General features: G+C 46.0%; 1 protein-coding gene across 4 annotated transcripts in view; it reads right to left on the reverse strand.

Annotated features, from left to right (window-relative positions):
- Positions 1–26387, reverse strand: part of ITGB3 (integrin subunit beta 3) — a 64861-nt gene that overhangs the window by 19791 nt on the left and 18683 nt on the right. For 2 of the 4 annotated variants that reach the window (XM_077853923.1, XM_077853924.1), the window contains exons 3-14: positions 20769–20964; positions 19195–19447; positions 17719–17881; positions 16923–17084; positions 14944–15039; positions 14434–14523; positions 13580–13719; positions 11797–12221; positions 6999–7221; positions 5989–6089; positions 3790–3909; positions 2660–2725 (exon numbers count right to left, since the gene is read on the reverse strand). In XM_077853923.1, the coding sequence (XP_077710049.1) occupies positions 2660–2725; positions 3790–3909; positions 5989–6089; positions 6999–7221; positions 11797–12221; positions 13580–13719; positions 14434–14523; positions 14944–15039; positions 16923–17084; positions 17719–17881; positions 19195–19447; positions 20769–20964 (2035 nt within the window). The remainder of the gene's footprint in view (positions 1–2659; positions 2726–3789; positions 3910–5988; positions 6090–6998; positions 7222–11796; positions 12222–13579; positions 13720–14433; positions 14524–14943; positions 15040–16922; positions 17085–17718; positions 17882–19194; positions 19448–20768; positions 20965–26387) is intronic. The other 2 variants (XM_077853922.1, XM_077853925.1) reach the window with 1 other exon arrangement.

Genomic DNA, 26387 nt, shown 5'->3' on the forward strand with positions numbered 1-26387 from the left:
GTGTTTGGATATGTGAATATGGATGGGTCTGGAGAGGTGGTCACACCCACTTTCCACACTGTCTCCCACCTTCTTCTCTAAACATGTATACTGTGCTCACCACACACAATCTAAAAACAACCACCAACACAAACCCAAGCTGGCTATTTCCCAAGCCACCAAATTATAACCTGTCTATAATTAAAGGGGCATCTGGAGAGAGGCTGAGGTCTCAGTGTCTGAGTTCCCAAGAGTGAAGGGCCTCAGTTCTGTGAAAAATAATTAAGAATTCTCTAGAAGATAGGGCTGACCCTCAAACCTCAAAGTGAAATCTCTTTAATTCTGCATATCAGTATGGGCAGGACAGGTAGAATGTCAAGAGGTCTTCGGGGGAAAAACATCTTTTAAGCATTTGTCCTGAAAGGGGTGGATGGCAGGCTTCCTAGAAGCAGAAGACAAGATCAGGTGGTCTTTAGAGAGCTCTCCTAGCCACAGTGATGAGGACCCATGGTGAGGGACCTGAGGTCAAGAAAGGCTGGGTAGAACGAGCAGATTTGACAAAAGTATAAGGAATCCAGTTAAATGTGAACTTCAGATAAGCAATGAATGACTTTTTAGCCTAAATATGTACTAAATATTGCATAGGATATACTGTATTTACCAGGCAACCCTATCTGGAAGTGAGAGGGCTCACCTCAGGGGATCCCACTCCATGGAGGTCGAACACCACCCAGCCAATGCCAAGCCCTTTGCCAGTGCTCTATTGCCCTGAAGTGGCCCAGCCCTTCAGGGAGAGCATCTGCATGGGCATGATCATGAGTTATGGAAGAGAATGAGAATAATCTCCTTCTATACTCCAGGATATGAAGTACTACATTCTGCTTGAAGCCAGAACCCCTGAAAATGGTAGGAGGTAGTGGGTGAGAGGGGAGGCAGAACTTGGAATTCCAGGGCAACAAGAAAGGAAATGTAGGTCTGGGATCCCATCTCCTAATGTGGAGAAAAGGAACTATATCAGAAAAGTTACCACCCCACCAGGGGTTACTTGTACCAGCTCAGGTTATCACTATCTTTGTTCCCCACAACTCCCAGTAATGGACTCCAGTCTAAGAACATCAGGTCAAAAGATTTTGGTAAGTGATATAGCAGAAGTACCAGCAAGGATTATTGTAGAAAAGAGATAAAGTGGGATTCCTGTGTGGCTCAGTGGTTGAGCATCTGCCTTTGGCCCAGGGCGTGATCCTGGAGATGCAGGATTGAGTCCCACATCAGGCTCCCTGCATGGAGCCTGCTTATCTCTCTGCCTGCATCTCTGCCATTCTGTGTGTGTGTGTGTGTGTGTGTGTGTGTGTGTGTGTGTGTTTCTTGTCAACAAATAAATAGAATCTTTAAAAAAAATAAAAATAAAACATAAAGGAAAGAGATAAAGTGATGTTAAACCCCAAAACAAGAACCTACCACCCTTCTGAAATGAGAAAGGACAAAGGTGCAGATAGGGTGGGTATGGAAAAATCCATGAAATATGTTAACAGAGGTGGATGGGAAAGTGTGAGGAGTCATGGCCAAGTAATCCACATCTGCTCCCCCACAGATACATATCCAGACTCTTCCCTCTCCCCTTCCCATATCAACTTCACCTTGCATCAGTAAATAAAGCTAAGGCCATTCCCTTTCTTTACCTTCCTTCTCCCTTCTAAAGGGTGAGAGCCCTGGGAAAGGCTGGTGAACAATATCACAGAGGGGGGCACCATGCTCTTCTCTACCCATGAGGCCAGCAACACCCTGGCTGACATAGATGAGGCAGAGTTTCTTCCCACTCTCACCCCTTTCCTTCTCCAAGCAGCCAAAATTCTCCCAGCAGATATCAAGATGTATACAAGTCTGCCTGTCTCCTAGAAATAATAAGTCCTATTAATTCATTCAAAAACCGTTAAATATCTTCTCTGTAGATGACTGAGCCAAATATGGATATAACAATAGATAAGAAAGACAGTTCCTGTGTTCCAGGAACTTGTGATTTACTGAGGGAGATGGGTGACTAAAGATGCAATTTAATGGTCTGATGAAGGCCCTTCTAAGGGAAGCATAGCTGCTTTGAGAAGCAAATAGGAGCACCCAACCAAATCAGCAAAATGGATGCTGGAGGCAGTCTGAAAAGGCTCACTAGGGGAAATGATGTGTCCAAAACAGAAGCACTCAAATATTGGGTGTATCACATCTGCCAGGAGCACTAACCAAGAACATAGAAGCTCATGGAAGTAGGACAGGGCTCAGGACTCTGGATTTTTTTTTTAATATTTTATTTATTTATTTATGAGAGACACAGAAAGAGAGGCAGAGACATAGGCAGAGGGAAAAGCAGGGAACCCCCACAGGGAACCAGATGTGGGACTTGATCCTAGGACTCCAGGATCACGATCTGAGCTAAAAAGGCAGGTGCTCAACCACTAGGCCACCCAGGTGTCCCAGGACTTTGGATTTTAACAACAATACAAAAGTTTGAGACCCATTTTCCTAAGGCAGGGGCCAGCCAACTATGGTCTGGGAGCCAAATGTGGCTTACTACCTGTTTTTGTAAATATACTTAGGCTCATGCATTAAATGTATTGCTGCTTTCCAGGTACAATGGCAGAGTAGTCATGGCAGAGACCACATGGCCCACAAAGCCTAATATACTTACATGGTCCTTGGCAGAAAGAGTTTGCTGGACACTGGTCTGAAGGAAGATTTGAAGAAATTCCTACAGCTGTTAAGAATGTCAAGCAATCAACTGATTTAGTCTCTGCCTTCAGACACTGATCCTTCACTTCCATAAGTTCTTATCTACCCTCTGCCATACCATAGCCCTTGCCCCTCAGCAGGTGTCATAATCAATTTATGTGCTCCTTTCCCCTGACCTGTGAGTGCCACATCTGCTTTATTTATTGTTACATTTCCAGAACCTAGTCCACTGCCTGATATATAATAAGTACTCGAATATATTTTCTAATGATTCATAGCTTAGTCTGTTATTTAAGAGAAAGGAAGGTGACAGAGGTAGTAAGGGGAAGCAAGCAAATTTATTGTATTAGATGGTGACAAACCTGCAGTTGGTCTGTGTATGATAGATGAGCTCCTCCTGCTTCCAGAGGCCTATCTTTTCAGTGTTCAGGGCACGTTAGCTTGGTGCCTCAAATCCAGTACCATGTCTCATGGTCAACCTGGTAAGGTCAACATGAGGCCTTCCTCTGAAGCTGCAGGCTGGTTGCTCTTGGCAACCACCTAACTTTTAACAGAGCAGATGCTGAAAAGCCCTAGACTTTAAATTCCTTACTTCTTAACACTGCCACCTCAAAAAATGCCATGATACATTTTGTCCCTTCATGGGATCTATATCTACCTTCCTTTTTAAAAAATTTTTATTTATTTATTTATTTATTTATTTATTTATTTATTTATTTATTTAGAGAGCATGAGCGGGTGGAGGGGCAGAGGGAGAGAATTTCAAACAGACTCCATGCTAAGTGCATAGTCTGATGTGGGGCTCAATCCCACGACCCTGAGATCATGACCTGAGCCAAAATCAAGTCGGACACTTAAACAACTGAATGACCCAGGTGCCCCTCTATCTTCTTTTCCTTACCCACCTTCTTATTTTTCTATCTCAATTAGCAAAGTCACTTTGTCACTAACATTTGTATTTAAATATTATCCATACCCAGATGACAGGCCCTAACTTATCACTTGTAAGGTCAGTTTTAACCTAGCTGTTGTATAAGTAGAGGAATAGGAGGAAACTACTGCCTAACATGGCCCTCAGGGTTCACTTACCTGGCTCTTCTACCACATAGAGAATGGACTTTCCACTGGAGTCTTCATAGTACTGAAATCTGACAACACAGTCATCCTCATTCTTGTATGTACAATTCACTGCATCCTTGCCAGTATCCTCTAAGGAAGGGAAAAGATGGGAGAATGAAAAGCGAGTCAATTCCTGGAAGATGGAATCATTCCCAAACCCCAGTCATGAAACTTCTGAGAAAGTATATAAACACTATGTATAACATTAGGCAAGATGCCTAGATTTGAGATAGCCTGGAAATTGCCTCTAGATGACCCTCACTTCTGTATTTTGTTCCTCCCAGACACTTTTAGGTTCTTATTCCTTCCTTCAAAAAGGACATAACATGTTACATGGTCTGATTCAAAGCTCTACCACCTGCTGGCTGTGTAATGCTGGAAAAGTAACTTGACCTCATCAGCTATCTCCTTCTTCATCTAAAAAAAGAAAATGATACTCTACCTCACAAGGTTGGTAGAGAACTAAGTGGCTTAAAGTAAACAGTACCTAACACACAGTGGGTGATCTCTTCCCTCTCTTTCCTCTCTCTGCTTGTCCAACAATTCTTAATAGTTTGTTGACTCAGCATTTATATTTCTTCAATTGTTACTTCTGATCCAATGTTCCCCTCTAGAGCCACCCCCTCTTCTCTGCCTCCCATCACATTTTGTAGGCTTCACCCCTTCTGATTCTAAAACCTCTTATCCTGACAGGGAAACTATAGGTACCCCTCCATCAGCTGTACTATGCCCTACAGTGATGAAGCCAGATGAGTAAAACTGACACAAGATGAGGTTAAGCAAATGTCCCAAGGTCACATCACAAGTACCTGACAGAGCAGAATGCAAACATGAGTCTCAGAGCACATCCTACAGACTTGAACTCCACAAGCCTTCAGAAAACCAGTGGTATAAGAAAACAACAGAAAGGGTAAGGATTTCCAGATTTAGTTCTAAGCTTAACTTGTTCGGGCAAGTTGTGTAACTTTCCTGAGATTGCATTTCCTCATCTGCAAAATGAAGGTAACAACAATACTACAGTTCTACTTTACTAGGTGGTTGAGGAAAGGGTAAGATTGTATTATGAAAGGACACCTTCATAACTTGTATAAGTTATACAATCCATAAACAAGCATTCATTTTGATTATTATCATGGCATGGGGGAGGGGGTAAAAGCTAACCCGTGATATACAACTAGTCTAGGTAATAAAAACATCTCACATCTCTCTCAGCAGTCTCTGCCCCCTAAACTAATCATAGCATATACCCAATCTCCTCCAGAGAAAAGGCTGTCTCTTCAAATTCAATCCCCAAATCCTTACCCCCACTCCCAGCCCCACTTCTGATATTAGCCAAAGGGTTCAGAGATCTGACCATTTTCTGTAACACCCACAGCCAGAAGCTGGCTGTGTCTTACTGTGGCTGTCACTAAAAAACATGTTTTCTGCCTTCATAGGAGATGGCTATCTCAGGAGAGATTACCATCTATCTCCATGAAACCAGCCAATGCCTAGCTGACCCAGAAATCTTATCAGATTTGCTGACAGCGGGAAAGATTATCTCCTTTTAAGTCAAGGTAAAGTGCAAATCAGAATAACTGCAAGCAAGAGTCTTGCTCCCCACTGTATTTTTATCTGTCTTATTCCAAGAAGGGCCCCAGCGTAATTATTTTAGCTATAAATCCATAAGGGTGAAGGTTTCCCTCCAAACCAGCAAAGCTGCATACCTGGGTATCATTTAACACTCTTAGTTAAGTAAACTTAGTAAATGCTTACTAGCTTACTAAAAGGACGACTGTCACTCTGTGCCTCAGTTTCTCCATCTGTCAAATAGAATGCACTGTCTTCTCTTTCTTGGGGAGGTAAAGTTAGGGTTGCCTGAAATCAGTTATTTAAAAGTTATTTGTAGGGGGAAAAAAAAGCTATTTGTAGGATCTTGCTGCATCTGTGGGTGCTGGGAAGCAGAATGGGGAGGGACCATGAAACAAATTAGTAGAGGTGCAAGAGGATTCAGGGAAGCCAGCTTTTATGAAGTGCCTAGTGTGCATCAGGTCTGCACAACATGCCTCTGAGGTGGGAATTACTCTTCCATGTTACTGATGAGTGTTGGACAGATGCTGGGATTAATTGAAAAACTCTAGAAGCTGTGTGTGTGTGTGTGTGTGCAACTCTAAGACATGTTGAACTTACTAAGCTCCTTCACAGACTCAATCTCATCACGACAGTAACGGTTGCAGGTATTATCATCATGGAGAGTTCCTCGGTCAAATTTCTTACACTCCACACACTCCCTAAAAGAGAGAGGACACCAAGAGTAAGACAAGGGAGAAGCAAGCCTACAGTCTGTCTGGCTCTGACCACCACACACCAAAAAGCTGCTCCGCCGCAGAAAATAAACACCTGTAAAACAATCCTGGGAGCCCAGAGGGTCAACTCTGGAGTTCAGAGTGAGAGGCCTGGCAGACAGAGGACCTCAGCACCCTCATTAAACTTCTTCATTTCCCATTCAAGAGAGTATGAAAGGAAATGAAGCCTACACCAGTTTGGGAAGCCTTAAAGGCAGAACCAGTCACATAGTCTGGGGGCCCAGTGCAAAAGGAAATGTTAGGTCCCTTGTTCAAAAATTACTAAGAATTATAAGACAGTACCAGCAGAGCAGTATACCAAGTGTAGGCCCCTTCTAAGCACAGAGCACTGTACAAATGCACAGACTGTGCACCCATGAGTCCAGCCCTGTTTAAAGTAGCAAGAGAAATGGCAGAGCATCCTTGACCCCCAGATGAGTGCAGTTTGTGCTGGTGACCTTCTCCCATCTCACAGCGTCCTTCATAACTCCAGCCCACATCTCCCCCAGCATCAGTACATTAGCAGTGGAACATTCTCCAGAAGCTCCCTGGTTTAGCCTTCCTCCCAACTCAGGGATTCAGGAATGGCAGCCCAGGGAACTGTTTCTCCAACTACAGTCCCATGGGAACTACCCTGGCCCCTGCAGGGTAGGCTCTCCCTCCAACTTTGCCCAAACTTTTCAGTGCAAAGAGGAAAGCTAGACTCCTCCCCAGCAGCTTCCTCTTCCTAAAGCTTTGGTGAGTAAGAGACAGGCCCTGGAGGGATTGGGGGGCTTGGGGTAGATTCCAGCCTGAGGTACCCTCTTCCTCTTTCCAGCACCCAGCTCTCTCCTATTCACTTCTCTGCCCACTCACTTCTTAAAGGTGCAGGCGTCAGGGCAGGTGGGGCACTTCTCGCAGGTGTCCCCGTAGGAGCCAGGTTGGATGCACACGCAGCTGCCACACTCACACTTGCCCCGACCGCCGCACAGCAGCCCGTTGCTGGACATGCACGTGTCAGTGCGCGTGGTACAGTTGCAGTAGTAGCCGGTCCAGTCGGAGTCACACAGGCAGTCCCCACAGCTGCACTGGCCATGGCCTGGAAGCACACAGCCCAAGGGGGCAGGGGGCAGGTGAGGGTCCCCACCCCGTGGCTCAGCCTGCTCCCTGCTCTACCTTCCTCTTCTGTCCTCCTGCCACCACTCGTTAGCACCACACCAAGTGGTTCACCACCTTCTACACTTTCCTTCCATCATCCCCAGGCCAAATCAACTGTCATGTGTTCTCCTGGCACTTGCGTGTACCTTTATTTTAACCCTTACAGTCAGCCCGTTTGTTTCCCTATCTGTTTCTCTTTCTAGATCATGACCTCCCCAACGGGAGAGGACCCATATCAATTTGTCATCAGTAGTGATTAGCATAACATCTGAAACAGAGTAGGCATGCAATCAATGTTTGTTTACTTATATATTCCTTTACTCAACAAATATTTATTGAGTTCATGCTGGGGCACTGGAGATTCGGCAGTGAACAAGACACACAAGGTCTCTATTTCCATGGAGTTAATCTCCTCAAATCCTGGAAAACATACACACATTCACCAGCATGTACCCCATGCTGCATGATCATTGCCAAGAGCCATCAGCCCTAGAAGGGAAGACCTATTCACTCTACTGCATGAGTGTAGGAATGGGAGAGAGAGGGCTGGGGTGGGGGTTAGGTTGGTTAAATGCAGGTGTTACATCCAGTGCTACATTCCCCCTAAGCATTTAACAAGGCTTGAAAACTCGGCTCCCAAACTTGGAAGAAAAGGTGACTCATTCTCAAGGATTCTGAATCAGGAAGAAGTGGATGAATAATAAAAATCTGATTGTTAATCAGAGGAAAGGCAGGGAGCAAGGCGGAAGTAACTTCAATTGGTCTGAAAACCACGCCACTTGTGTGAGCCAATGGGCCCCAAGATGGTGGAGGAGAGAGAGAGGTGCATAGGCAGGCTCAATCAGCCACTAGCTGGCACCTTCTGCTCCCCAGTGATAGCCAGGAGAGCGGGGCCCCCCAGTGTCCACTACAACCAGCTTTTAACCATAGGTCCTGGACAGGGAAAGGCAACCCCACAGAGGATTGGCAACACTGAGAGGCCTCAGCCTCCTCAGAAACCCCTGTCCCATAGTGTTTCCTCTGTGGGGCCAAACAAAGTAATCTTTGAGAAGATGATGTGCCAGGCAAGCCAGTGGGTAAGGCTGGGAGTCAAGTGGCAGGCTAGAGTCAGCAGGCGGATCCCAAGCCCCGGGAGGGTCAGCCCTTGAAAGGAAGCCACAGTGTGGTAATGTCACAGGACTGGCACCCCTCCAGCAAAAGGGTGGCTGAGCCTGGGTTCACAGGAAAGTCAGAGGAGGGAGCAAGGAATGAAAAGAAAGTGTAAGAGAGAGGAAGGAAATAGAAAAGAAGGCAGCAGGGGAGGGGTAGAGCTTAGGGAAGGGGAGGGGAAAGGCAGGAGCAGGCATTTCAGGTCCCAGGGAATGCAACTACTCTCCCTATGCAGCTTGACCCTCTGGGCTGACGCTTAGCTCCACTCTTCACCTTTATGAGACAGCCCTCTGTTTGACATCCTCTACTTCCTCCATGAAGCCACCCAGGCTTCCTCTGTCTACAATGAGTCTCTCTCCAGTGGACTCCTAGAACTCCCAGAACTCCTAGGACTATTCCCCAAGGACATCTCACTTCCAAGATTTGGCAGGTTCTGCCTCATGTTGTGAATTATCTTTAGGTAAGTTAATTAAGGGCAAAACTGTCTTACTTGTGTCTCTCTATCCCACAACACTACAGCACAGAACTCAGGGGTGGCTCAGGGTACCTAGTCAATCTATGCTCATGGATGTGGCAGGAATGAGAGTCCCTTAAGGACAAGGATGCACTCCCTGATGTTTGGGGCAGGAGTGCTGAGAACATGTAACCACAAAGACCATGCCCCAGTGGGGAGGGGGGGAAGGGGCGGGGAGGAGGAAGGCCAGAGCTGGGGAAATAGCTAAGTCATAGCGTGCCACCCTCCTGAGCCAGCTTGCAGCATAAAACAGACCACAGGCCAGCTGCTCTGGGAAGAGACAATGGTGAACCAGTCTACAAGCTGACAGGTCAGGAATCACACATGACCCCTGTTCACCCATAGGGACCAAGTGCCTGGCACAGAACAGGTGCTCAATAAGTGTGTGTTCCTGAGTATCTGTTACTGGAGAGTATGATGGTGGCACCACAGGATCCAGACCTGAAACCAGGAAGCACATAACTACTCTCAGAGTAGGGTAAGGAAGGCCTCTCAGAGACGACTGCGGCTGGCTGGGGTTCCCTCATGAGTTAAGCTGGAGCACACACTGAGGACGAGCTGTTCTTGCACCAGTAGGAGGCAGGAAGCAGGCTGCTGACCCAGGCAGCTTTGTTTTATGGCTTCAGTGCAGCCAGCAGCAGAAGGATCTGCTGGATAGGATCCCTCCCACCCTACATCACACCAGACCAGGAACCATGAGGCAAAGGAATAGTAGACCTCCCTCTGTCCCTGGTGCCCCCAAGGGGCTGTCTGTAGGCCTCTCCTAGGACCACCCTCTCCCCCTGAGTCCCAAGCTTCTCCACATGGTCTCCCACATCAAACTTACTCATTCCCTTTGGTGCTTTGAATATGATGTAAGTACTATTAAATATTAAAATGAGCTGAAATTCCTGCCTCAGCCCCTAATTCAAACTGCTGTTTGTATGTGTGTGCGTGTCTGTACCTGCTCTCATTCTCTCATTCTCTCTCCCCTCATCTCCCTGATGTTATTTCTCTGCAAGCTCTCTCTCAAATTTTGTTGGCATGAGTAAAGGAAATAATGTGGCAGATGATAAAAATAAGCGGGGAACCTGCGTGGCTGTGGTTGAATGTCTGCCTTCGGCTCTGGTCATTATCCCATGGTCCTGGGATCGGATGAGTCCCACACTGGGCCCCCCACATGGAGCTGCCTTCTTCCTCTGCCTATGTCTCTGCCTCCCTCTCTATGTCTCTCATGAATAAATAAAATCTTTTAATAAATTTTAAAAATAAGCCATTCTTATGTTACTTAGCCATCCTTGCTTTAGAATGACAGATTTACCTTTCTAATCAAGCTTTCTTTTTTAAGATTTTATTTATTTATTTGAGAGAGAGAGAGCACACATGAGCAGAGGGAGGGGGAGAGGGAGTGGCAGGGGGAGAAGCAGACTCCCCACTGTGCAGGGAACCCTATGCAGGGGCTCCATCCCAGGACTCCAGGATCATGACCTGAGCAGAAGACAGACGCTTAACCAACCAAGCCACCCAGGTGCCCCTCTAATCAAGCTTCCTTTGCATTCAGAATGCAAAGGAAGTCAATCTGAGTCATAGATCTGATCACCATGAAAGCCAATTATAATCTCTGTTGATTGGCTACAAAATATACCCATAAACCAATCCCAACCAATTTGCAAATGTCTTCAATCTCTCTGTCACAAGAGGGATCAAGCCTCAGTGATCATAACCCAGCAAAAACCTATCCCCAGTGCCCCAAGAACTACTCAGAACTGCCTATTTGCCTCTGAGAGTACTGTCAGCATGTCTGCAGATAAAGACTACACTCATGTCAGTTTGACTTCTTCTAGCTGGGGAAGTATCCTAGAAATGGTCTTTGGGGCAAGAAAAAACCAGCTTGAGATTTTCCATGGTCCTCAAGATCTTACTGAATTTTGTAATGAGAAGGACAAAAACTCAGTATCCTGAGGTAGGACTCAAAATCATAGTCCTCCATCTGTAGGCTGGACCTCTCAATGGCAATGATTTCCAATTTATGTGCTGTCCAGCGCACCAGCCACTGGCCACAAATAGTTCCTGAGCAAAAGGGGAACTGAATCTTTCATTTTTCATTGAATTTAAATGTTTAAATTTTACTTAAGTTATAATTCAATTTGCTTAATTTAAGTGTAAATAGCCACACGTGGCTACTATATTTGACAGCACAGGCCTAGAATCCAAAAAGCAATAGCACTGCCAATAATGATAACAAAATAGTGCCAACATATAATACATATATAATTTTCCAGCCTTTGTTCCAAGCATATTGCCTCACTAAATGTGTTCCATTGTCTTCCTTTTTTACTATTTTCCAAGTCTTATGATGAAAAGACAAATTCATGTAAAATAATTATTACTAATTTTACTATATATTCTGATAGCATGAAATTTTGAAATCTGTAACTACTAAAAATCTAATTACTATCAGTCAGTGATTTTTTTTTTTTACCTAAAAAAAAAGGGATTGGTCCATATCCTTCAAACGATTAGGAATCAATGACTTAAAGTATTACCAAAAGGGCAGACGAAAGAAAAGAAAAAAAAAAGCTGTCTTCACCTTCAAGCTTCCCCACTCCTCCCCATGCTATTCTAGGAGAGAAGTCCCCTGGAGCAGAAGCTCACTTCCACTTCTGTGTGTGCCCCAGGAACAAGGACTCAGGGAGCTGAGAGGAATTAAAGAGAGCCTCCTTCTGTTTTCCATCGTGGGAGTGGAACACCATCCACTCGGCTCTGTCTGCCGGGCCTTCCTGTGCCTACCTAAGCCCTGGCCTAAAGTTTCCAGACTGCCAATGTGTGAGCGAGAATGCGTCCAGGGATAGGAGGGCAGGCAGTTGTACTCACCTGAGCACATCTCCCCCTTGTAGCGGACACAGGAGAAGTCATCACACTCGCAGTACTTGCCCGTGATCTTGCCAAAGTCACTGCTATGGCAGACACATTGGCCACACAGGCACTCGCCCCGCTGGCTGCAGGCGGGCTGGCCCTCCCGGGGGCTGCACTCGTCCTGCTGGGAGGGATGATAGTCCTCTTCCGAGCATTCACACTGGGACCCCAGCCAGCCAGGCCCACAGAGGCACACCCCACACTCAAAGGTCCCATTGCCATTGTTGCAGCGGTGACTGGAAGGCTCAGCCTGGGCCTGGCAGGCACAGTCACAGTCAAAGGTGACCTGGATGGTGAGGCTGTCTTTGAAGCCCACAGGCTTGATGGTGAAGGACTTCTCCTTCTCCTGGGGGCAGCCTCGCACTTTGGCCTCAATGCTGAAGCTCACCTGGGAGGAAAGGAAGATCACATTCAGACATGGGTGGACCCTGTTTACACTCTGGCCCCAGCGGAGAGAAGCTGTGCCCTGTCCTGTCCAGGGAATGTCCAACCCCCAGAAATCTGGAGTTCCTCAGTTTCCCCACTACCCAGGTCTGCAAAGCAAAAAGAAGAGCCTGGGGACAGGGCAGTCCGGGTGGCTCAGTGGTTTAGAGCCACCTTCAGCCCAGGGCCTGATCCTGGAGACCCAGAATCGAGTCCCACGTCAGGCTCCCTGCATGGAGCCTGCCTCTCCCACTGCCTGTGTCTCTGCCTCTCTCTCTGTGTGTCTCTCATGAATAAATAAATAAAAATTTTTAAAAAAGAGCCTGGGACAGTTGTCCAGTTATATCTGGGTGCACAGATATGATTTACAGTCATAAGAGAGGCTAGGGTTTTCTTAATTCCACACACAAAATAAGCCAGCTCAAGCAGAACAGAACCTGTGATCTTATAAACATTCTGCTCTGGCCAACTAAGCTAGCTGGACTGATGACACAATGTCATATGTCTTTGTAGTAAGACATACACAGCACTATTTTGCACCACACGACACCACACAGTCACCAACCACAGGGTCAGGATCTGTTTAATTTCCATATGACATTTCATCACTGGAGCAATCGTACACCTTTCTGGCCAATATTTCTTAGATGGGGTATATGTACATGTTCTAGAATATAGATAGATATACAGACAGATGGATAGAGACAGATATACAGATGATATGGATATAGCTACCCCCCTTCTGCTTCTTTCCCTCTTCACCAACCCCTCCCCTTTAGGCAGAAGCAGAGGAGAAGCAACCACTAAGGAAAGAAAGCCATAGAGACCATAGAGGGACTGGAGGAGCAAAATGTACATTTGCATTCTGAAAGTCTATGACAGTGGGTGTTTGGTATTTTTGACGGTTCCATTTGCTGGTGAATCTTCAGCATCTAGAATGATGCCTGGCACAAAGTCAGTGCTCAATAAATACGTATAGATAACACTGTCACTTTACATTGTAGAGGAAAGAAAGGTGTTACCTTGGTTAGGGGCTTAAGGTAAGAGATATCTGCATTTGCAATCAACTAGGCATACACAAACAGAGGTAACTTAAATGCAAGTTTTTTTAAAATCCTGATGGTGAAGTTTACATAACAGAGAAGTTTAGACAACAGGAGCCTTGGAGGAAAAGGTTGGCAGCTCCATTATATCTAACTTGTTATGACCTTCAGGAAGTTGTAGGGAAAGAAGGGGAGGGGTGATCCCAGATGCTGGGGGGGCGGGGTATAGGCTGGGGCAAGAGGTGCAGCTTCATGCCCTGCTCAGCTCAGCCCACCTCACCGTGTCTCCAATCTTGAGGCCGACACAAGACTTGAGGCCCGGGATGACCTCATTGTTGAGACAGGTGGCGTTGAACGATAGAGACAACTCCTCAGGGAGGTCACGCACTTCCAGCTCCACTTTAGAGCGGATTTTCTAAGCAGAAACAGGCAGAAGAAGGTAAGGAGATGAGCTGAGAGGAAGGGGATAGGAACCAATTCCATTCCAAGCAAAATCTATCAGGTGGCCCTGGATTCACACTGGCAGGGCCAGATGCTGAGGTTCACCTAGAAGCCGCCAGAGGAGAGCATCCCCAGGAGCCTGTTTCTTACTATATTTCTTGCCCAAGACCTGCTCCTCTCTCTCTCCAGTGGGGACTGGTGCATGGGTGAGTCTGAGTAGAATCTAAACCATCTACGCCCTCCTGCAAGCCTCATGGACGTGCAAAAAGGGAGTGCTAGTCCTGCTCACCTTGGAGAGTAGCATTTTTTTCTAATTTTTAACCAAACTCACCTTCCCCATGGTTCAGCCCCCCTCTACTCTCTCATGTTGGAGCCCTATTCCTCACCCTATCCTTCCTCCAATTTGCTCCTTCCTCATCACCATCTCCAGCCTCTTTTTCCTTCCCACCTTCTCTAAGCTCTTCACCCATTGCTTCTAATACTCCCTGGCATTCCTTTATGAGCCATTTCTCTCTCTGAAAGCTGCATTCCTCCTGGTGCTGGCCATCTGCCAGTGTCTAGAAGAATAAGAGGAAGGCAGTGAAGGCTGCATGGTGGATTAACATCCAGGACTCCCAAATCTAGCCCTGCTGGGTAATGCCAAGTGAGGTGGATTCTTAGCAGGCCCATCCCCAGGCAGGACACTTACTCCATAAGCATCAACAATGAGCTGAAGGACATTGCTGGAATCCGTAGACAGAATCCCCACTGTGGTCCCTGGGATGAGCTCACTGTAGTTCTAGGAAGGAAGACAAAGATGGGCAAGGCTGACTGAATGAAGATAGTCATCTCCAAAAGCCCTCCCAAATGAGACCTTGAAGGGTCTTGAAGCGAAGATGGAGGGAATGATGGGATATTTTACCTGTCACTGCCAGTAATAAATCTAGCAGTTTTTCAGCCTTGAGTATAAAATTATAAAGAACCTCTCACATCCCCCACTAAATGATTCCCCTCTGGCTCTGCAAACACCAACACACCCATCCTGCTAGGTTCAAGGCTGGAGGAGAGACTATAAAAAGAACTCATTAGCTCCTGGGAAGAGGTTGGAGGAGAGGCTCTCCTGGTTGGGGACACTGGCCAATGCTTGTGTGCACTGGTTTCCTGACACAGGTCCACCCATCACGGGCCCCACTCCAGGAAGCCCTGAAGATGTAGTTACCTGGTAGAGATTGACCACATTTTCCGTTACTGCAAAGATCAAATTGATGTTTTTCTGGGAGAGCTTCTCTGTCATCAGTCCCAGAGAGGGATAATCCTGTAAAAAGAGAGAACATGGAGTTTGGTTAAGAATTCACCTCTGTTCACATACATCCCTGAATTCTAAGCCTTAGGACTCAGCTGATTTGGGCTGTGGCCCAGACGGTCGTGGTGCTTGAACCTTTCTACCCCATGATCAATATGAGGCAAGGGAGTAAGTAGCAACACAAACCCAATTGTGAACTCCAGGGATAGATGAAGAGGCAGAGGTTGGTGGTATCAAAACCAAGCATCTCTTTCTTCCCACTAGACTTCAATGCATTCATACCAAGGAGCAGCTTCCATGAGCCAGGTACTGTCAGGCCTCATTTTGTTTTCTATTAACTCATTTAACAAACACTTATTGAATGACAAATATATCATAGTCTCTGCTGCCAAGGAGTTCATAGGCTGGTACTGAAGACAGGTACATACAACTACAAAACAAAGTGAAGATCCAAAGAGTGGCATCACAAAGTGATGTTGGGGCTCAGAGGAGAGAGGGATGGGCGAGGAGCAGGAAGGAAGGAGGGGGCTGCAAAGCAGAACTTGGAGTCTTCCTATCCCTTGCTCTCCCATACGTGTCAGGCCTCATTTTGAAGTTTCTTCATTTTGTAGCTACTGATAAATGCCTTGGCCCAGTGTGTGCATCCTAGTGGCACACCACCCTGTGGTGGTCTCAGCCTTCCTTTCCAATCAGCATCCACATCTCTTCCCCTTCCATTTACCACTGAGCTAGCATACTCTTTCTCCCCCATGGAGTGGCCTTCTTTTTGGTAATCCTCCTCCTTCCTTAGACCCAGCCTAGGTCCTGCCTTCTATAGGAGGCCTTTCCTGACCATCCCAGTTCTGATGAGCTCTCCTCCTTTGGATTCCCCAAAGCCTTTATTGACTGCACTATTTAGCACTAATCACCTTCTTTACTAGTAGCACATCTCCTCAACTAAACCAAAAAGGGTATCTTAGATAGTCCCTTTATCTCCCTCAGCCCCTGAGGGAAGCACTAGGCAAGGCACTAGATTAGGTGTCAGGGATAACTGACTCGCCCAATGCCTTGCAGTGCCCAACTTAGACATGGCTGACACCAAGGAACTCAAGCCATAACAGGGATGCTGGTGAATTGTGAACATGTCCCTGGGATCCTAGACCTTGCAGGGAGCTCATGAGATCATCCAGCTCGGACTCCTGCCTTTACACAGGTATACCGTTAAGCCACCTAGACAAGCTGTTTTGTTGTATTGTCTTTAAGAGATGAAGAGTTCATACCTACCCCCCAGATACCCAGAGTATCAGTATTCTGAGGGTCTTACATTTCTTTATGGCTTACAGTAATAACTCCATTCCTCTTAATTGACCCTCAAAGGCCATAGAAAACAACTTATAAGAAGTCTTCTCATATATCAGTTAAACTTTCTTTCAAGCTAAGTGACTTGGACCCCTTCAATCTTTCCCCACAGGAACAGATATCCACTCTTTTGATGATCTTTGTCTCTTTATCCCCTATCTTCTTCCAATAACCACAAGTGAACATGGCATTCTAAGAAGAGGCTAATCTGTACACAGTACACAGGAAGGCCTGCTTTCCAACTAGACCTGCAAAAGTCTTTTGGGTCAATTCTGGAGGCCATGATACTGCTGCTGGTGCTGGAGGCAGTGGAGACAGTGGTGGCAGGAGCAACCACAGCCAGGACTACTTATAATGGCTGTGCAGTCTGTCCCCTGGATGAAAGTGTCCAGTTGGTACAGGGGGTGGGGGGAGCAGTGAGAGGAAAGGCTGACACAAGCCCTGCACCCTGCACAGGGAAAGAGCTGCCATCTTCATACTCACACAGAAACTCTGCCTGGGTAAGCGTAGCCCTGGCCATAGTAAATGGGGACCACAGGCGGTACCAAGAATCTCACCATGGTAGTGGAGGCAGAATAATGGTTGTCACTGCCAATGTGACACTGCCCATCGTTAGGTTGGACAATGCCTGCCAGCCTTCCATCCAGCGCTATATGGGTCTTGGCATCAGTGGTAAATACCAGCAAGTGGGATGCATCATTCCTCCAGCCAATCTTCTCCTGTTTTAAAAAATAAATAAATAAGCAAAAGAGAGAAGGCAACTTTAGCCATGTCATTGGTACAAGACAAAGACCCAAGGACTTCCACGCTGAAGAGCTGAATAAGTCATCTTGAAGAAAGGCTTCAGTCCCAGTCCTTAGAACACAATCTGGAGCTTTTCCAATTCAAGGGTTTCTGTTCTCTTAGGAAAGGAGCCTCAGCTGATTAGTTCAAGCAGTTGAAAGACACATACTTCAACTCTAAATATAGCTTTTCCACAATAATCATGTAGCCTGTCTAGAAACCCACCAGCACAGGTGGAACTGAGCTGGGCTACAGAAATCCCATCTGAACATCTGTCCACTTTGCTAAGGTTAAGTCAACCAGGCTTGACTCTGATACACTTCCAGAGAAGGCAAGAAGATACTCTACCCAGAAAACATCTGGGGTCAATGAGGTTCAAAACATGTCAGCTCTGGCCAGGGAGTGACACAAACAAAGACTGCCTCTCAGGAGAAACTTACTGCTCACACCATACAAAACTCGGCTTACTTCCTATCTCTTTTTCACACTAATTCCCACAGCTGAACCATTTCCTTCCCCCATTTTAATATATGACAACCACACCAGACGTTCAATGCCCTCCAAACTCACATCACAGACTGTAGCCTGCATGATAGCATCAAAGCCGCCCTCTGGGGCATCTCGGTTCCGTGACACACTCTGCTTTTTCACTTCCTCATTGAAGCGGGTCACCTGGTCAGTTAGCGTCAGCACATGTTTGTAGCCAAACATAGGCAAACAGGTGGTCTTCATACTGGGGATGGAGGGGGATAATTTAAGCAGACACCCTGATGGGAAAGGCTGTATGGGAAGTGAGAGTGAGAGAAGGGGAGACAGAGAGAGCACAATGCCCAGGCCAATTCTCTACAACCACAATTACCCAGACCGTTCAGACTCCAAACCCCTCACATCGCCCGAGCCATCACAATGGCTTTCCCTTCTAGCGAGGGTGGAAGATAAGACAGTGAGCTGTGGAACCAGACTGCCTGGGTTCAGGTCCCAGCACTTCATCATGGGACAAGCTTCTCTATAAAAATGAAGACATGATAGGTTATATCTCCTAAGAGTTGTTGTGAGGCTTAAATGAGTTAATTCATGTAAAGCACTTCTATTAGAGTGAGGCTATGGCTCACTATGCTATCACTTTAGGCTTAACATTTCTCTGAAGTAACATTAACACAATGATAAAGCAAAAGTTCATCAATAACTTAATGTCCATGAACTATTGACACATTGACAGATCTGTGCTCGACAAGAGCATTTCTGTCCTCAGCCCAGTGGCTTGTTTAATCGATGGCTGACATCTTTGCTGGTGAAACTTACAACCCAGATAGGCTAAAAGGGTACATCATATAAATTCAAAAACTAAAAAGTAAATTCATATGTTGTCAGGCTCAGTAACCATCATTTTAAATTAGTACACTCCATGGATTTTTAAACTCTCCACCAATTAAATAAATAAGCCATTCAGCTGTAAGCCAAAGTGTGAACAGAGACACACATCAACCTTTGGATTTATCAGAAGGTTCAATAAATATCATTTCTACTCTATTTATACTCCACTAGGACCTAATCCCTTGCACTTTAACTCTGTAGGACTATGAGTTAATACTCCTGATGAGGAGGAGGACAATGGAATCAATTCTTCTGAAATCATAATTCCTCTATTTACTTATCCATAAATTTCTCTCAACTTTTTATCTCATTTTCCTCCCATTCTCTCTGGTGTCCTGCTTATTTGTGACCAAAACCAAGAAGGTGATTAGTTTTCTTTCTGGAAATTGTCTACCCTGTGGATTCTAAATGCCCATCTGTCTAATACTCTGGGTCCCAAGGGTCATAGAGGTTTTGGCAGTTACTACCCTCCAAACAGCCTTGGATTCTATTGACACATCACTCCACATTAATAGGCCAGCTCACTTGCCAGACAGGAAGACCAAGGTAGAAAGGAGATATGATCTGGCCAGCAATAAAGCAATCCTAGAGCCAGAAACAGGAAGCAGGACTTGGACCTGCCTGAGACAAAGGGGAGGAATGCTGCCCTGGCTTCCACAGGGAGGTACTTACTCATAGCAGGGGTTTTTGAGGGCCTCTGGTGGGGAGATGTACATGTATGGAGACACAGGCTTGTCCACAAAAGCCCCGAAGCCAATCCGCAAGTTACTGGTGAGCTTGTGCATCTGGGAGGCCAGCTTGGTGCCTAGGTTCTGGATGCTCGACAGATCATCCTTCATGGAATAAGACAGGTCCATCAAGTAGTAGATGTCCACAGGGTAATCCTCTACTTGCCGAACTTGGATGGAGAAATTCTTTGAATCATCTGAAAGGCAAGAGGATGTTAGTTTTTCTCCTTTTCTCCAAGATTTCATAAGTGGATTTGGACACACTTGAAATTAAGTAACTTCTTGATCAAATCAAACTTGAAAGCCCTGGTCCCTTCTCCTCTTCCCTTGCAATTCTTTTCTTCTTCCAATCTCTTGATCCTCTTATGATTAACCTCTTTTTTTCCCCCATTCTAAAATTCTCTACCCTTTCCAAATGCCCCCCTGCCTAACCCTCTGGGTCCCAAGGGTCACAGAGGTTTTGGCTGTCACTACACTTCAGACTCTGTAAAAGACAGGAACTATGTCCTGCCCTTCTCTGAATCCCATAGCACCCAACAGATGCCTTGCACAAAGAAGGTACTTGGCGGGCAGCCCGGGTGGCTCAGTGGTTTAGTGCTGCCTTCAGCCCAGGGCGTGATCCTGGAGACCCAGGATCGAGTCCCACATCAGGCTCCCTGCATGGAGCCTACTTCTCCCTCTGCCTGTGTCTCTGCCCCTCTCTCTGTGTGTCTCTCATGAATAAATAAATAAAATATTAAAAAAAAAAGAAGGTACTTGGTTAAATCTTTTTTTTTAAAGATTTTATTTATTTATTCATCAGAGAGTGAGAGAGAGCACGCGCATGCAAGAGAGAGAGAGAGAGGGAGGGAGAGAGAGAGAGGGAGGGGGAGAGGGGGACGGGCAGAGACACAGGGAGAGGCACAGGCAGAGACACAAGCAGAGAAAAAAGCAGGCTCCATGCAGGGAGCCCAATGTGGGACTTGATCCCGGGACTCCAGGATCATGCCCTGGACCAGAGGCAGGTGCTAAACCACTGAGCCACCCAGGGATCCCCCAAATCTTCTGAATATAATTGGAAAGTCTAAATCAATGCTTCGAAAAGCCTGTCTCATAGCCTAATCTTTCCTTCCCTGTAGGTCTCCTGCCCCTATATTCTCTGTCCCTGTGCCCCTCATCTAATCTCACCTGGAAAGGGGGCTTAACAATTATAAATTGCCTTCTCATCTTCTCATTTGAGCCTCAACACAAGGTTGTCAGGTAAAACAGGCATTAGGGAAAAGAAGAAATAAGCATTTTGTCAAGTTCCTTCTCTGTTAGAAGATTTAAGTAACTTGCCCAAGGTCAAAGAGCTAATCTACGGGAGAGTCAAAATTCAAACTCAGATCTTCTGACCACAGGTTCCAATACCTTCCATTATCCTGCATTTTCCAGCCCAACACTGCCCTCAATATCCTTCTTTTCCCACCCCATTTCCATTGTGAAATGTCCTGTGCCCATCTGTCCAGGGTCTCTCCCTGAAAAGAGCCCTCAACCTACCTGGCCGGAGCCGCAGCGCAATCCTCTGAGGGCTGACTTGAGTAATCTGGGAGCTGTCTCCAGAGCCCTTGTTGCTAAGGGGCCTGGCCTCCAGGATGCGGACCTCACTGATGGGGAACTCAATGGATTCCAGGGCACAGTTATCCTTCAGCAGATTTTCCTTCAGGTTACAGCGGGGAGATCCCAGAGGCAGGGCCTGTAAGACAGGAGCCCAAGGTGAAGCCTGTGATTGGTGCTATGTGGCTCTCTGTCTCCCATAGGCTAGGCCAACTCCCAACAGCCTAGAGCTCACCCAGCCCTCTGGAGCTAAACCAGCAAAAATGAATTTGGGTGGTCCCTCCTAAGATAGCTCATCATACAGAAGGGGGAAACTGAGGTACCAGAAAGGTTAGGTGAGTACCTATTCACAGATTGGTAGCTAGGAAGAGGGCTAGAATTGTAAAATGCCTGTTAGACCAGTGGTTTTCAGGGACACCTGGGTGGCTCAGTGGTTGAGCCTCTGCCTTCAGTTCAGGTCATGATCCCAGGATCCTGGGATCGAGTCCTGCATCAGGCTCCCTGCAAGGAGCCTGCTTCTCCTTCTGCCTATGGCTCTGCCCCTCTCTCTGTGTCTCTCATGAATAAATAAAAATAAAATCTTAAAAAAAAAAAGGCCAGCAGTTTTCAAACTGAAATGTGACCCACACCTGGATCCCAAAAATCAATGTAGGGGACTCAGCCTCCAATTTATTCAATAAAATTCAACTGAATAGAATAGAAAGTATCAACATATATACATACATAGTAAAACTAAATACTGTTTTATGAAATGTTTACATATGGGGAGTTGGATAAAATAAATGACAATATGCAATGCATTTCTTTCTCTAGGTCAGGGTCAAACAGTTTGGAAGCCACTATGTCAAGACACTGGCTAGGGTGTGAGATCCCAGAGGGCAGGGGCTATTCCCTCTTTTCCCAGCACCCAACCCAGGAGTCACCACAAAGGTCGTAGGGGGAACAAGGATGGGGAGGCAGCAGAGCTGGGGCTAAGACTGGAGTAGACTGACAGAGACTACATCTCAGCATTGTCTCTTGCTAGCTGGTTCCTTGGGTAAGTCACCGAAGCTCTCCATGCCTCGCTTCTCCAGCTATAACAAGAAGATAATAAAAGACCACACTTACAGGGATGTTATGCAGGACTAAATAAGACAATGCTTATAAAGATTTATTTATTATTTGAAAGAGAGAGAGGGGGGGAGGGAGAAGGGGCAGAAGGAGATGGCAAGAGAGAGAATCTCAAGCAGACTCTAAGCTCAGCACAGAGCCTAATGCAGGTCTCGATCCCATGATCCTGAGATCATGACCTGAGCCAAAATCAAGAATTGGCCGTTCACCTGACTGGGCCACCCAGGCACCCCAAGACAATGCATATAAAATCCACAGTATAGTGCCTGCCATGGAATAAGTGCTCAATAAATATTAGCTGTTGTTATGAGATGCTCTATAAATAGCTCCTGGATAAGTGAGTTATGAATAAACTCCACAAGCTTGGGCAGATCCCATGATGCCAGCCACTGACGAGAGCCTATCCTATCACTTCACTTTAAACTTCCTCTCTCACCCTGGACAAAAGGTAAACTGAGTACCCTTCCAAACACCCTGGTGTGTATCCCTTGGCTCTCTGAATCGCTGTGTGTCTATACCTGAGTACTGAGTGGAGGGTGTGCTGCAACGGAAAGAAATCAGGAATCAGGTTCAATCCTGGCTCTACCACTAGCTGGCCCTGTGCCCTCAGACTACTCATTGCACCCCTCTGAGCCCTGGTGTTCTCACCTGCTGGATAAGGGGGTAGGTGACATGGCAATTTCGGTCCCTTCCTGCTCTGTGCCCAGCTAACACAGTTAGCCAGCACTGTGTGAGTGTCAGTCTATGAGGGCTCCTTCCTTGCAAGTCTGGGGTGGGGAGGACCGGCTAGAAAGCTGGAAAACTCTTCCCTGGGCCTGTATCACAATATTTAGAACTTTGGGCCCTCAATCCTCACCTCTATCACTACCTATTCCTTCTCACAACTGTCTCCAGAAGTCAGCCAAACAACCCATACCATTATCCCAGAAAACTGGCATTAACATATTGAGAACTCAACACATGTCAGGCATGGCAATACGCACTTAATGTGGATTCCTCCGCATGTGGAACCCTCCTGTGTACAGCTCTCTCAGGCTGGAATAATAATAATAATAATTATTATTATTATTATTATTATTTCACAAGTGATAAACCTGGGGCTTGAGGAATTCACAAATGAGGAAGCCAATCTTCCAAGAAAGAAATCTAAGGCTTGGAGAAGTCAGCCACCTGCCCAAAGTTCCAGAGCTAAGAACGGCAGAAGTGAGGTGCTTCCTAGATTGTCTGACTGACATGATCCTCATAAAAGGAGAGTTTGTGTTCAATGCCATATAGAGTGAGAATCGAGGCAGAGAAGTAGAAGTATGCAAGCAATGGTCCCAGAAAGACCACACCTGAGAATGCCCTAGTAGGGAACAGAAAGTATGAAGGGGATGTGGAAGGTGTGGGAAGGAGAGGTAACATTCTGCCTCCTTGGCCCCTGCAGGTGGCTGGTAGCCTTATTTCAAGGGGAGGAATTTGGCCACAAGTAACCATCCATACTCAACAAATCAGAACTCCATAGCCTAAAGCCCCTCCTGATGCTTAAAGTCTCTCTCCCTCTCATGCCCAGGCTTGTCTGATAGGCTGAAAGGCTTCCCCAGGTGGATGGGAGTGTGAACATCAGCAGGGATGTAGACTGAATGTCTGTATCCCCCCAGGATTCATATGTTAAACCCTAACCCCCAAAGTATTAAGAGGTAGGGCATTGGGAGGTGATTAGGTCTTGAGGTAGAGCCCTCATGATGGGATTTGTGCCCTTAAAAAAGAGGTCTCAGAGAGTCCCCTGGCCCCTTCTGTTGTGTCACAGCAAAAAGACAGCCACTACAACACAAAATTTGCTGAAACCTTCATCTTGGACTTCTCAGCCTCCAGAACTGTACAAAATATGTTTGTTCTCAAGCCACCAGGGCTATGGTATTTTTGTTATAGCAGCCTGAATAGACTAAGATAAACAGCATGAAGACTACCTTGGCCCAGGCATGAAGTAGAAAAAAAATTGGAAGCCAGCAGCTTCCTTCTTTCCCACTCAGCCTCACAAGTGTGATTTGGATAAATGGGAATGGGAAACAGTGCCTAAACCTTAAACTTCTTGGTTCCAAAGATTCCAGCAGAGGCATCATGGATCCTCCAAGTCTCCGAAAGAGTCAAAAATGCCCTCCCTGCTCCCAGCCTGGCATAGGACAGGATGGCAGAGGGGAGAACTTGGGAGCATTTGGAGTTCTAGTGCCCAAACTCTTCTTGCTGCCCCTGCAGGCTCTCCCAATTCTTCTCCCTGAGGAAGCAGTCTCCTGTTCAGAGCACTCCCACCTTATCTCTGATTCCAGCTGCCCACAAAACCCCACAGAGAAAATCTTCCCAAAAAGGCGATGACTGGATAGACCCAGATGCAAGGAGGAGCTGATCCTTTCCAGGACTCACGCAGATGCCGAAAGACTGGGGGAAGGGGAGACTGGGAAATGAAATGAGAGCAGTATGGAGGCCACTGTGTATCTTTAAGCTGCATCCAAGAAGGGAGAGAATGTTCTTGAGGGGGTTTTCTGACTCCCTGTTTTTTCCAACGCAACAGTGCTTATTACAAGAAGGTCTGAAGTGCTAAGCCCTGCTGACTGTCCTTATGGTTTGTTATGAATTTCCTTAGAAATATAAACACTGAGAAACAAAAACTGTTTCCCTCCCTCCCTCTGTGGTCGCTGACATCAGAGGTCAGGAAGACAACAGGCCTGCTCTTCACCATGCTCTCCCTGAGAGCCTCCTGTCCCAGAAGGATACAAAAGTGGTGACCTCAACACACTTGGGCAACATTCCCTTTCTTACTAACCCAGACTGGGAAAGTAGAGGAATGTCTCTAGGTTACTCAGAGAAATAACTGGAAGGAGGGAGGAGGAATGTTAAAGTTCTAGTTCCCAGTGAAACCGGATGTGACACAAAAGGGCAGAAATAACCAAGACCCAGGGGAGGATCCTGAGCACAGAGGTGGGAGGTTCCAGCCCACGCGTGGCGTGAGCTGAACCCTCTCCCTCTCCTGGGAGGATGATGCACACTATTAATCCCATTCTCCATTCATCCCATTTTGGAAATTGGGAAAATAAAGCATGAAAAACTGTCATTATCCTACCTACCTATCTCACAGACTTTGGCAGGGGATCAAATAAGACTGAACATGAAATGCTTTCAAAATATGAAAAATCTCAATATAAGTCAAACATATTCAAATCCTTTTGATATGATATGATATGATGTCATATGATATGATGGCATATATCATATCATTGCATTTATCTGATAAATACAGATAGAAGGTGGCTTTTTCTACTATTACCATTAAAATTACTACTATTATTGTATACTCTTTTCTTGGAAGACAAGGGACAATAGGCCCTGCTACTTATTTTTTCTCCCAGAGAACTACCAAATGCCTCCAACTGAAATAAATTAACGTTGTTTTCTTGATTGTTTCAGTGAGAACAAGAAATCACTTGAGCATATAGAGAAGCAGAGGAAAAGAAAAGCACTTTGATTTATAGCTAGCTGTTGGTATCCATACCCCACTGTTTGGGGGGAGCACTTTTAATATTATACTTTTATTTTTACAACAAGTTGAGCAAAACTCTCAAGATGAATATTTAAACTCTGGATGTTGAAAAAAATTAGAAAGACAAGCTGCAGACAAGTAAGAACAAAATTATGCTGTGACTAAAAAGGAATTAAATAATGGCCCCATACGTGTTCCCTACAGATGCAGAGAAGAAAATATGTACTCCTACTAGAGTCTATTTGGCTAGACCCAAACTCATTCTTCTTTATTCATCCTTGGCTGTCAGGCTGAGTGTGAGCTGGTCCACCTTCTGATGTGTACTCAGGACTATGTAAGAATTCCTAGTATTTCCCTCCATCTTAGAATTGCCAAATTTAGCAAATATTTGAGACATACTTATATTAAAAACTATTTGTTGTTTAATTCAAATTTAACCGGACATCCTATATTTTATCTGGCTGCCTTAACTCCACCTCTGCCTACCATGATCCCAGATCAGCCCCTTTGATCAGTAAGGTTTGCCAAACCTGCTATCGTAACAACCCATTCCAATGCAAAAGGTCCATGATCTGACCTGGGAACCTTTATATTGAACAAACAATCCCAAGTGACTCCTACAACCAAGCAAGTTTGAAAGGTTCTAGATTCCAACATGGCACCAGTGAAGCTGAGACCATGAGTTGAATCTCTGTGTGATCTTGGCCTCTTGGTGATATTCACAGCCAAGAGGCAGCACACCACTCCCACCCATATCAGTATGCAACACCCCCAAGAACACACCCTATGCAGATGGCCCCAAACTCTGCACTCATCCACTTTGGCTATGTTTTCCTATGACCCAGCCAAGCACTTGCTATACACACCCAGAGCTGCTGTCCTCTAGGACCACGGGAAAGCTGAGCCCAACCAGTTGTTTTTCCAGGCACTGCCAACCC

The sequence above is a fragment of the Canis aureus genome, chromosome 16 (assembly GCF_053574225.1).
Source record: "Canis aureus isolate CA01 chromosome 16, VMU_Caureus_v.1.0, whole genome shotgun sequence".
Taxonomy (NCBI): domain Eukaryota; kingdom Metazoa; phylum Chordata; class Mammalia; order Carnivora; family Canidae; genus Canis; species Canis aureus.